Raw genomic sequence first — 13,154 nt, forward strand, 5'->3', positions numbered from 1 at the left:
ATGAGATTCCCATTCTTTTCTTTTGAGTTCATATTTGGGGTGAATTCCAACATATAATCTGTAGCCCCTTTTGATTTATGATTGATCTGGCGATATAGAGAGCTATAATGACTATATGATGCCTCATGGATTCTTTTAATTTTTCCATCTTCTGGCCTAGAACTTGGATCTCTGAAATATTGTTTTTCCTTTCTATGTTTTTTGCTTTATTATGGAATAATTTGGTGTTCTTATCCCATTCTTGAAGCCAGATACTTATGGATTTAAGCCTCCATAACTCTTCTTATTTCCTTAGATGGAATTGATAATATAGGAAGGTGAGCCACTTTCCCTTTTTTAACCAATTTTTGATATCCAACTTCAATATTGTGATTTTTGATTCCAAAATAGTGATAGGGATGTCATCTATCCACTGGCTCCATCATCGACTCACGAGCTCAAAAAAATATTTGTTTTACAACCAAAGATCTGAATATCATAATGGAATCAGACCATAATTTAAAGGAGGCTTCAGAGAATGTTTTATAGGCCAATGGTTCGAGCCATTCCAAGGAAGAATAAATAAATGGAGAATTATATTAGCAGAGAGAAAGGAATCCGATACTAAGAAGTGATCCATCCTAATAGTAACATGCATAGGGCTGAACCTCTTATTATTCCAAGTGTCACATGATATTGAGGGCTGGACATCGATAAGAAATAATGAATTTATTAGGTCTTCCATAGACTCCTGAAATGGGTTTCTGGCAATCAACCCTCCCCTTTTCTCATTTTGATGCAATATGGTATCAAAATATCCTCCCAAAATGTAATTGTTCACAAATTCCATATCCTTAATATCCTGAAGGTATTGCCAACATTCTTACTTTTCACAAAAAAGAACAGGCATATAAAAATTAATGAAAGATCATACCTGATTAAGGGCAGGGAAAAAAAGAGAGGAGCCAATTAAATGTCTGGATTTGAGACTCCTTATCAGCTTCAATTGGTCCATAATCCATAGTGTACTAATGCCTCTAGAAGCCACACGGGATCTCACTATAATCATATCACCTTTAGGCCAAATATTCCTATGAATGGATGTTAAATCAACCTCATCCATTTTGTTTTCTTGAAGAATGGATACCATTGGATTCTCATTTGAGATTAATGACTTTACTTCACTGATTATTTTCCTAGAACCAAGCCCTTTGCAATTCTAGGAGACAATATTCATATTTTACTTCTTAGAGAGAGTGACCCCTTTTGAGGGGTCGGCCATTCCACCGTTTTTTCCTTGTTTACTCCCATGCTTTTAAATTTTCTTGGGGATGGAAATTTTGTGACGAAGTTATTTCTCTTTCTCAGTTTTTTATTTCTTGATTTCATTGTTGCACTTCCTACCAGATCATCAGATCTTCCTATCCAAGTCTTTTTCTTTCTCAGCCTTTGATTTTTCGTTGGCAAAACTTATAGTGTGGGCCACTCCTGTGACTTCTTTGGATGACAGATAAGCATCCTCATCCTCCTTTGAGGATGAATCATCCAAATTTTATTTCATGGAGGGACTAATAGGGCCTTGGGGAACTGAAACAGGAGCTTCCTCCTCAACCGAAGGTGACCCATATTCATTATATAAAGAGGAAATTGCTTCAAATTAATTCCCAAAACCCTTCTAGCTTCCAGCCTGGCTTGAAATTGCCTTATTTATTGGATCTTCCGCACTACCTTTTGGATTATATGGGATCTTCCCTTGTTTCCCTTGATTAACTCCTTGTTACTATGCTTGGCCTTTTTGTTTCTTGGCCTATTTTCACTGATCTCCCCGATCTCTCTGAGGTTATTGTGCACTCATAGCTTTGGAAAAAATTCGAGGAAAGTGGGCATATTCATGGTAGATCGGACATTTTAAAGGAATTTGATCATACTCCACTTCTTGAATGTGAGTCCAGTCATGCATGCAAATATTTATTCTTGTCGGTAAACCATTTTCTGGATCTACTTCAACACATATGTGAGCACATGAAAATAACCCATATTTGGCTTTCACACATTAAATATACTTCCCGAGCGAATTTCCAATCAACTTAAAGGTAGCATCATTCCAACAATGAAGGGGCAGGTATGGGAGTTTGACCCATACCGGGATAGCAGTGGGGATATCACATTGAGGGTTAAAATTTGGGTTCCATCTATCTAGATACAAACCTTTGGGTCCCATAAAATAAGGACCACTTCTGAAAATAAAATCATGACATTCCTTTAGTTCAAAATAAAAGGTAACAAAACCCTTACCCACAAAGGAAGAAAAAACCTCGCCTTCATCTTGGGCTTTCAGTTTTGATCAATCCAATAATGGACAGACTTCGGGGAAGACCATAGACCAGTAAATTGGTCAATAAGGCCCCGATATGCAAGCTGCAAAGCCTGATCTCGTGCTTGAGGGGAAGAAATAATGATCTTAGGGATTTCATCCAATTTCTTAACAAATTTCGAAGAGGCAGAATTATGAAATTTCATCCCACTTTCTACCAAACTATTGAAGGTTTCTACATCACTTTCCCATTGCTAAGGATGAGAAAGATTTGCCATGGCGACCATTTAGGTCAAAAAATTACCCCATGCTTACAAGACTCTAGTGCCCATCAGAATACAACTCAAAGATAAGAATACCTTAGGCTCAATCCAAATGATGTTTGATTAAGAACCACACGAACACCCATGAATATGAGTGAGAGAACCATGCAACGATCTAGGGTTTTCGCAGAGCGAAACTTTAATCAACTTTGTTCCATGAAATAGATGGATTAATATCAGTTATAAAAAGGGATTATTTGAAAAACACATATGATATCTTCAAATAACTATATACTATTAAAATGCAATGGAATGTTACAGACTAGAAAAATTTGTTAGTCCTGGGCCATCATGAATTATCCATACAAGTATTCCATGGAATTGAAATTTCCTATGCCTTACTAGTTTACAGACCTCATACTTAGTGATGTCGAGCCATAAATTTATTAACTCATCGATAAGAGGCTCGATATATAAATTCATATCTTTAAATTGGTACTTACCTTACACATAATTAATGCCACAATCTGTATATATAAGAAAATAAATAAATATAAGATATTATGCAAAAAATAAGTAAAATTAAATTGTTACATTAAAAAATTAATGTAAACAAATACTTGGAACAATCATTGTCAACATTATATTATCCCTCTCTATTGACAACCAAGGAGGAAGGTTATTGTTGATAACAAAAATTGGCCACACTGAGTACATAGACCTAAGCTCTCCAAATGGATTAACACAATCAACTACCAATGAAAGCCTAACATTACAAGGTTCATCTTAAAACAAGACCATTTCCCCCCAATCCCTCTAAATTCATAACCATCTATACACATTCGAAGAACACTATCTGCACTTCTCTTCTATGCATGGTAATCCATAAATTGTATTATGATTTCTCACCTGAACAATCGTTGTAAGTGTGGAATTATGGGAATTGGATGAAGAACATTTTGAGGCATATTTTTTTAATTTGTTTGTCTCATATCTACTACTCTGACATTGCAATATTTTTTTTTCCAATTCATGTTGTCCATAATATATACTATGATCAGTAGGACATGCATCTATAGCTTTATACTCCATTCGAATTTCTTTTATGATGGAATATAAATATTGATATGTTTCAGGTAAAATATTTGATGATGGTAACAAAATATCACCTAAAAACCTACAACATAAAAAATCACTAGTTAGTGAAAATAATATTAATAATAAATATTTCATTCTTATTATAAACATTTTTTTAAAGAAACGAGTATGAGAATTTTATTAAAAAAGAGAGTTGGGATTTGAAAAAGAATCATTACTTTTCTTAAATAGTATCAATATTCCTTGTTGGCTTGAGATTGAGCATAAAGGTTCAATCCAACCCCTCAAATGGTTACCCCACGAAGAAAAAAAAATAACCCTTTCCAATTGAAAATTTTCCAAAAAACTCCTAAAATCAATATGCATTTACACTCCATTTTTTGCTACTTTAATTTAGACTGACTTCTGGTTTTTCTTGGTGAAATATTTTTCTTTTTCTTCCCCACTTTAATCAAATTTGTAGTTTCTGTTGTGTCCAGTGAATCCTTTGATGCATGAACCTTGTTATTTTCCATATCTTCCTTCTCTACCCAATCTACTCAATAAATGGATTTTCAAGCAATTTTACTTGGGGATTTAAGGGATGTTCATATTTCACTGGAATTCGTTGTTCTTGCACCGCGTTGAATCAGACAAGTCCCTATGCACTTCTTCCTAACTAATTGATGTTTGATTCGAAGGATCATCTTTATCAATATTTTCTTCTTGAATTTCCTTTGCTTCTCCCTCATCCTAATATTCTTTTTCCTTATATGCCATGTAATTCTTTTACGAAGCTCCCTCCCACTATATAGATATTTGGTTATATTTCTTGGCATTATTATTTTGCAAATGTTTTGTACAGTTTTTAAAAACATGGCTAATTTCATAGCACACTTTGTAATGAAAATATACACTTTTGTAATCAAGCTTATGAGTTAACACATGATCTGGAGTCGACAAATTAATTTCAGCAGGAAAAGTCTTGTTGAAATCCATCTCCTCACAATTACGGTAAAATTAGTTTTGTATTACATTTTTCCTATTGGAATGCAACAATAAAAATTACCTAACACATTTCCAATAGAGGATAGTGTTGAGAGATTCCAAAAATGTAGGGGAAGATTCAGAAGCCTAAGCTAAACAGGAGCTGAGGAAACAAATTCCAACACCAGATCAAAAGTGGGAGTCTAGTGTTGCACAAAATGCCAATGCTACCCTAAAACCAAGTCCTAGAATGACAAATTTTTTTCTTATCCTCAGTATTATCAAAAGAAACAACAAAGAACCCCAAGCCAGAGGATAAATGCTCAGATCCTATGAAAATAAGGGTTTCTATGAAGCAGAGGTCCACTTATGTAGATTGGACAAATGTGGTCAAAACCCATTAAATCTGCATACTAACCCTTTATCCAAAAAAAAAATCATCATCAAAAGTGTCTTGATACACAACAATAATGGGGGTCGGAGCTTCTTGAACAACTAGAAGAAAAAATATGGCTTTTAGTATGGAATTATACAAAAAAGAGGTTCGAGTTTCCATTTATTCAACACATTTCAACTCTAAATCTCTAGAATTTGACATGGATCAAGAAACTGTAGAAACCCTATCTGCCAATCATTGGAAGCATGTCCAAATATCTTATTATACACATTAATTAACACTAAAAAAAGGGAAACAAATCAACCTTTAATTATAATATGTGATGAAACATATTACATACCTTAGGATCTGTGTTATACAATTGTTTGAAAAATCATTCTAAACCTTTAAGTTCACCAACAATAATGTAGTAGAGAGAATATTCTCTCTTGAGACTTCATAAAGTGGTGTATCTGCCTTTTCTAGAAGAAGTACAACAAAAATAACATCACTATCCTCGTCCTAATCATTGGTCAGACAAGCGAACAAGCCTTGGATCAATTCATTCAACCCATCATCTTGAACTATATTATTATTTATAAATAACGAGTTCATACAAGTGAAATTTTTTTCAGATCATGGAGGAATAACTTGTTAAAGAGTTTTAATAACCCAACGTTTCAGACTGCCAAGTGAGTCCATCCTCAAGGGATACGTCAATAGATAAAGAAGATATTAATGATATATCCGGAGCTAGTCTTACAACTATATATGTGGAATATGAAGAGGATTAATATAAGATATCTAGTCGGCCATAATTTAAATAGTGTAATAACACATTAATAAATTATAATTTTAAAGCATTAGGTATTTAGTCTATTAATTCATTATAGTACATTGTATAAATATGACTTTTTTGAGTTAATTAGTTATGAACTATTATCTTATTTGATTTATGAGGGCTTTGTTACTTATTTATTTTAAATTTTATGGATTATTTGTAAAATTATAATTACTGAAATTTATTAGAATGTAATTAATTAATTAATTTTTTTATTTTTTATTTTTTTTAATATCAGTATATTGGATTAATATAATTATAAATAATTATTAGAGATCTAGTTAAAAGTGATTAATGTTTTGTTAGATTTAATCTATTGAATTTCATCTATAATTAAGGTTGATTTATTTAATTATTATTATTATTATTTATTTAGAAACTATTATAATCAAAGAATTTTTTTTATTTTATAAGTGTTGAGATGAAAATTATATATTTAATAGGATTTTATAATAGGATGTTAGATTAAATTCAGAAATTAATTTTTATTATGTATGAAAAGGGATTGACGTAAATAATGAAAATTATTTAACTGCAATTTAATTAATCACAAGGGATCCTTGGTTCTTAGGATTTCAATTAAAGGTTTCCATGTGTTACTTAGTTTTAATCTATGTTGCACGAGTTTCTGGAACTTGGGAACGTTGGGAACTTGGGTACGGGTGTCTGGAACGGTTAGAGGTTTCCCCAAATTTTCCAGGAAACGGCTAATTGGGAGCGGTAATATATATATATATATATATATATATATATATATATATATATATATATATATATATATATATATATATATATATAATTATATAACAATATAAATATGAAAATCAATTTCAAATCATCAAATTCAAAAATGAAAATTTGAAAATGCAAATGATTCAAGAGACACTTTTGAATTTAAGAAACATAGTGAAAATAAAAGAACTCATCATATTAATATTCATATTGCTAGCATGCCCAATGTAGTACATAGTAAAACAAAAATGACAGATGCCCAAAGTGGCAAAGTAATACATGGTCCAAAAATGCTCAATGGCCAAAACAGAACATTAAAGACTAAAGTTGAACATGCTCATAAAGTGAAATCTTCAACATCAAGATTATCCATATAACCTTGAGCCTCGTTAGGCACTCCAACTTCATCATCACCATCATCAATATCAAGATCGCCTGCAATGCTACCCAAAGGTATGCCAACTAAACCTGCATCTGGTGAAGGATTATCCTCATCATCATCAATCTGAGAAGCCTCCTCAGCATCAACATCCCATCTTGCTGCAGGGCCATCTAAATATTCAGGTAGCTTCCTTGAGAAAAGTCGAAGACTACTATGCATATAAACCAATTTCTCTGCTCTCTTAGAGGTAAGCCTATTCCTCTTAACAGAGTGAATGAAACTATAAGTAGACCAATTCCTTTCAGCTGATGATGAACTAGAAACTTGAGATAGCAAGCGTAAGGCAAGATTTCGAAGATCTTGGGCTTTCCCCCCATACATTCTCCACCATCCAATGGGATTCCTTTGTGCATAAATGTTTATGTCCACCTTTGCATCTTGAGAGAATTTGGAAGGGTTTAAGGTAGAAAAATCAATAAATTGTTCCCGCATTACAGTTGCTTCATTAGGTGTATAGATTTTGCATATGGCATCAAGAAAGCCTTGTTTCACTTCTTCATCATCAATGGGTAGAACTCTATTTGGTCTCTCCATATACCACTTTGGATTAAGGGCATAAGCAGCCATGTGAAGAGAGGTATTGAGTTTGATCCATCTCTTCCCTATTATCTTATGAATTTCATTGAAGAACTCCAAAGAGGGGTTTCTATCCTGAATGATGTGCCTTATCTTGCCTACCATGCTATCAATACATTCATAAACTTCTCCAAGGGTGGGGGAATCAGAATCTGCATACCTAATCAATTCCACAATTGGAGCTGTGAAAGAAACAACATATTTACAATCAGACCACCAATCATCATTGAGAAGCTGCTCTCTTATCTTCTTTGCCTGCATTGATTTAGATTCAGACCACGCATTCCACTCTTGGGAAACAACGGTGGCTTGTAAGGATGCATGCACCTCAACCATACGTTGAAGAAGAATGAAGTATGTAGCATATCTTGTTTCTGCAGGTTTCAAAAACCTCTTCCTTGAGTACATCTTATAGATTGCTAAAGAGGCATGGTGGTTGAAAATGTACATTTGTGCATCTCTTGCATCTAAAATTAGTTTTGCAATCCAAGATATTTTGCCAATGTCTTTGAGGACATTATTCAAGGCATGTACACAACAAGGAGTCCAAAAGATATGCCTATATCGACTTTGAACCATCAAACCCGTTGCTTTGCAAACATGCGCTGCATCTGTGATTACATGTACTACATTTGAAGGACCAAGCTCATCAATTTCTTCTTTCAATACTTCAAACATGAAGGTAGCATCCTTTAGTTTCCCACTACAATCAACTGCTCTTAAAAAATAAGGCCCAGCGGGAGATGTAACAATAATATTCAACAATGGCCTTTGTTGAATGTCTGTCCAACCATCCATAACTATTGAACATCCTGAATAAATCCAAGATTGTTTAAGGGGGCCCATAAGCCCCTGCATTCTTGTCACCCCTTTATCTAACAATGATGTCCTCATTTTGTTGTAATTTGGAGGTGCATATCCTGACCCAGCAGCGATGATTTTTCGCACCATTTCTTTGTAATGTGGAGAACGGGTAGCATTAAATGAAATTCCATTTGCCATAAAAAAATCGGCAATAGCATCATCAGCCTCATCCCTATGTACTACATTGTAGATTTTAGAAATTTGTTCCTGAGCAAAACTAGCGGGCCTCTTACTCCTCTCAGAAGTAGACCCCCCCACAGACTTAAATTGGTTTGATGCATTTTCATTAACTGAATCTTCCATATCATGGGAAGAAGATCTTGGTACTTTAAAATTACAATCATTTTCCAAGTTCATTACATTGGATCCTAGGGAAGCCATATGAAGCTTTGTCAACTCCATCCTTTTCAAAACAGTACATGTACAACCCTTTACACCATCACCGGATAGGGATAGAAGATGATGCCACACCCTAGTGTAGCTTCCTTTAAACACATGGTTACACAATGTGCACATCCATTCTTCACAACCACCACTATTCTTTTTCTTGTTTTTAGTAATTTTCTTCACAAACTTTAACAAGGGTTTCTTGGGGTTTGTGCTTTGTTGGACTTGACCACTTGGAATTGGAGGAAGAGGAGAATTTTCATATTCACTTGTTGGTATTGAACTACCACCCTCCATGATTTTCCTGATTAATACAAGAGACAAAAAAACACATTATAAACAAAATTTACAATGAGAAATCAAAAAATAACTTGTACTTACATACAAAGACACAAATTTACCTGTCAAGTTCTACCTATGAATCAAAATTTGAACCAACAATAAGGATTAACAAAAAAACACACTAAGGTTTACATATCTACCTATGTGGATAATGACTACTATCTATGTGGATAATGCCAATAAAACAAAATAGAAAAACTTTGATGTTTTGCATTTAATTATAAAAAAGAAGCATTGACATAAAAAAAAAAAATAATGAAATAAATTAGCATAAACTAATCTTTGCTCTAACTTTTAAGTGGTTAAGGGCTTACACCCAAGTACTTTTTATTTCTTTTCATACTTACTAGGAACAACTATGTAAAGTAATTTTTTACCATTATTAATATATCTACAACAACATATCATCTAATGAGATGAGAAGAAGTCCAAGACAATAGAAAAATAGATTGAGCATTTTTTTTTGCAGATCTTCAATACGAGGTCCCATGAGTGAGTGTGCCAAGGTTCTATATTGTCAAATTTTACTCCCATTTTCTTTTGCACATCACCAAAGATCTTAGGGAACTACAATTTGCAAATTTAATGGCTTCTTGTATTTTAATATTTAACTTAATTACAGTACTATTTTGAAATTTGATGTATAGAAGCTAAATTGAAAATAAAAATGAAGTTAAATACTTGAATTTTCTTTATTATTAAAAATGTGCCATCTAATTAAAAATAATTATCCAAGTTAAAAATAAATAAATCAAATTGAAAATAAAAATGAGTTAAATACTTGAATTTTCTTTATTATTAAAAATCTACCATCTAAATAAAAATAGCTATCCAAGTTTAAAAGCCTAAGGGAATTGCAATTTGCAAATTTAATTACTTCTTGTATTTTAGTATTTAACTTAATAAGTTAATTACATTGAAGACTATTTTGCAATTTGATGTATAGAAGCGAAATTGAAATTAAAAATGAAGTTGAATACTTGAATTTTCTTTATTATTAAAAATGTACCATCTAAATAAAAATAAATATCCAAGTTAAAAATAAATAAATCAAATTAAAAATAAAAATGAGTTAAATAATTGAATTTTCTTTATTATTAAAAATCTACGACCTAAATAAAATAGCTATCTAAGTTAAAAATAAATAAATCAAATTATCTTATAACATCAAAGTTGAGGTCATATCATGATAGTCTTACCTGCATTTTAATAAAAGCAGCTAGAATGCTTAACCAAAAACTATACAGAGCATTTTTATATGTAAAAGAACAAATTAGGTATATTATTCCACTTCTGCCTTCCAAACCTTTAAAAATTCTTGAGAAGAAATTTATCTAAAGGTTAAAGTTTCTGTCAAAAGATGAGTTAAAAAATTAAACACTATGTAAGTTAATTTTGCACCATTACTAATATTAAATATATGATTAATATCCAATCCCACTAAAGAAAAAGTGTAAATTAAAAATAAAAACAAAAAATTGTCATAGTTAAAACATTTTGTTTGTGTTTTTTTTGTCAAGAGAGAAACTCATTTTAATATAAAATTTATAAAATACAAATAAAAGTGTAGAGAATGATTAAATATCTTAAAATACTAAGCAAAAAAGTATTACAATTTCAAAACAGTTAACATATTGAAATATTTAATCCCTCTTATTTATATTTCTTCATGCTACTAAAAATATATACCTTCTTATTTATATTTTTTATGTCAACATATGTTACCAGAAAGACTAAAAGATATTAATAACAAAATTTTAATTTGGACAATATAAACTATAAACAAAATATATGTGTTTATGTTGATGAACATATTATATATAACAATTAAAAAAAAAAATTGTTATAGTTAAACATTTTATTTGTGTATTTTTTCTATGTTGATCATTAACTTGTCAAGAGAGAAACTCATCTTAATCTAAACTTTATAAAATGCAAATAAAAGTGTAGAATATGATTAAATATATTAAAATACTAAGAAAAAAATATTACAATTTTAAAACAATTAACATATTCAAATATTTAATTCCTCTTATTTATATTTCTTCATACCACTAAAAAATATACCTTCTTATTTATATTTTTTTATGTCAACATATGTTACCAAAAAGACCAAAAAAATATAATAAAAAAAACCGCTGCCATAGCAAAAAGATATATATATTGACATACGTTACCAAAAATAAGCGTTGACATATGTCTCCTATGTTACCAAAAAAATATAATATTTACCAATAAGGTGAACCTGTACTAAAATTACATTAATATAAGTTACAGAAAAAGAATTTGCAGATATTTATTGCATTGTATCCATGAACATATTTGAGTAAAATGTTTGATCGTACATGTAAACATATGTAAACGTTTAAGACATGATCTCTCCGCCTACATTTTTAACTACTGCATTCCCAAACAACTGGAATATATACAAAAACAAAAATAAAATATGCTTGATTTGTTCGCCTAAATTTTTAACTACTGCATTCCCAAATAACTGGAATATATACAAAAACAAAAATAAAATATGCTTGATTTGTTTTTTTTACCTGAACTTATGAAAACGAAACAAGTAGTTTATTGCTGAAGGGCAGCGCTCCAACTCTCAACACACTTAGCTCTCAACACACTCAGCTCTCCGCTCTCAACACACTTAGCTCTCCGCTCTCAACGCCAAACAACAACTAAAGCTCTCAGTGAAAAGAGGTGTAGCAACCAGCATATATGGAAAAACTGAAGGGTTTTTTTTGGCGCCAAAAACATTCCCGCCCATTCATATCCACAGAAACGGGTGGAAAGACGAATAGTGCATCGTCTATTAATAACAAGTGCGTATTTCTCTCTCTGATCATACAGTGTGTAACAGCAACTGCGTCTTTCTCTGCCCAGGTCCTTTTCTTTGGGGTTTACAGTATTTTTGACTTGCCATATTGTTCGTAATCCACTACCCAATTTCATGGGTGAATTCAATTACTAAATTTTGCAATTTTGTGATTACTAAATTAGCGAATTCAAGTAGCCAATTTTCATATCACGCTGGCAGTTTCCACCGAAACCATACAGGAATGTTTGGTTTGAAACTAGCTGTCATAGCTAAAAGACCGCTGCCAATTCCAATTTCCACATGGGAACACTGGAGCGTTGCAAATTTAAGTCTGACCAGTTCTGGAAACCGTCCAAAGTTTCTTTTACCGTTCCCACAGAAAACGGAACGTTCCTGTGCAGCTCCAAAGTTCCAAGGAGTGTGGGAACCACCGGAACGGGTTTCCCAGCTCTCAGGAACGGTTCCCATGCAACATAGGTTTTAATCCATGATCATGATTCAGGTTGTTCTTTCGTTTTTCTATTTCTATGGCTTCCTTAATTTTTCTTGAGATAATGGTCCTCTTTTTTAATTAGTTTGGCCTTTTTCATGCAGATATAATGAGAGGAAGAGTGAACATGTTTTGCTAAGGCATATTTCGAGGTCCTTTCTCTCCTTAAGTCTGTTGTGTGTTCCTTGATTCTGATGTTAAAAGACCTGCCTATTTCACCTATATATTCTTTGCCACATGAGCAAGGAATAATATAAACACCTTTTTGAAGGTTATGTTTTATGCGATCTTTCACGGAGTTAAGTAACTGTTTGATGGTGTTAGGAGGGGTGAAGGCTACATTAATATTGCAGTTCTTAAGGATTTTAGTAATTTTTTCAGTTGTGCCTTTTATGTACGGAAGGGAGACTGTAGGAATGAATGACAAATTTTGATCTTTATTGTTATTGTTATTCTTGCTTAGGGATTGGTTCATAGCTTTCTTAATGGTGTTCTTATTATAACCGTTTAGTTCAAATACCTTGTGAACATGGTTAAGTTCATAATTTAGGTGGTTTGGTTCCGATATTTTGGCAGCCTTGGTGGTTAAGGTCCTAATGATTCCAATTTTTGTTTAGGGTGGTGATGATAATTTGCATGCAGATACCTCTCAGTATGGGTTTT

At 32.2% G+C, this 13,154-nt stretch overlaps 1 protein-coding gene across 1 annotated transcript; it reads right to left on the bottom strand.

The window, feature by feature from the left end:
• Positions 1-6,906: 6,906 nt before the first annotated feature.
• Positions 6,907-12,469, bottom strand: LOC149152203 (uncharacterized). Its single transcript, XM_089443412.1, has 3 exons — positions 12,239-12,469; positions 9,240-9,253; positions 6,907-9,142 (listed from the first exon to the last, which is right to left on the bottom strand). Exons 1-3 carry the CDS (start codon positions 12,467-12,469, stop codon positions 6,907-6,909), a joined length of 2,481 nt encoding a protein of 826 aa, XP_089299538.1.
• Positions 12,470-13,154: the final 685 nt, after the last annotated feature.

This window comes from Pinus tabuliformis, chromosome 9, assembly GCF_031772625.1.
Source record: "Pinus tabuliformis cultivar Carrire ecotype Pingquan chromosome 9, CPIR1, whole genome shotgun sequence".
Classification (NCBI taxonomy): Eukaryota; Viridiplantae; Streptophyta; class Pinopsida; order Pinales; family Pinaceae; genus Pinus; species Pinus tabuliformis.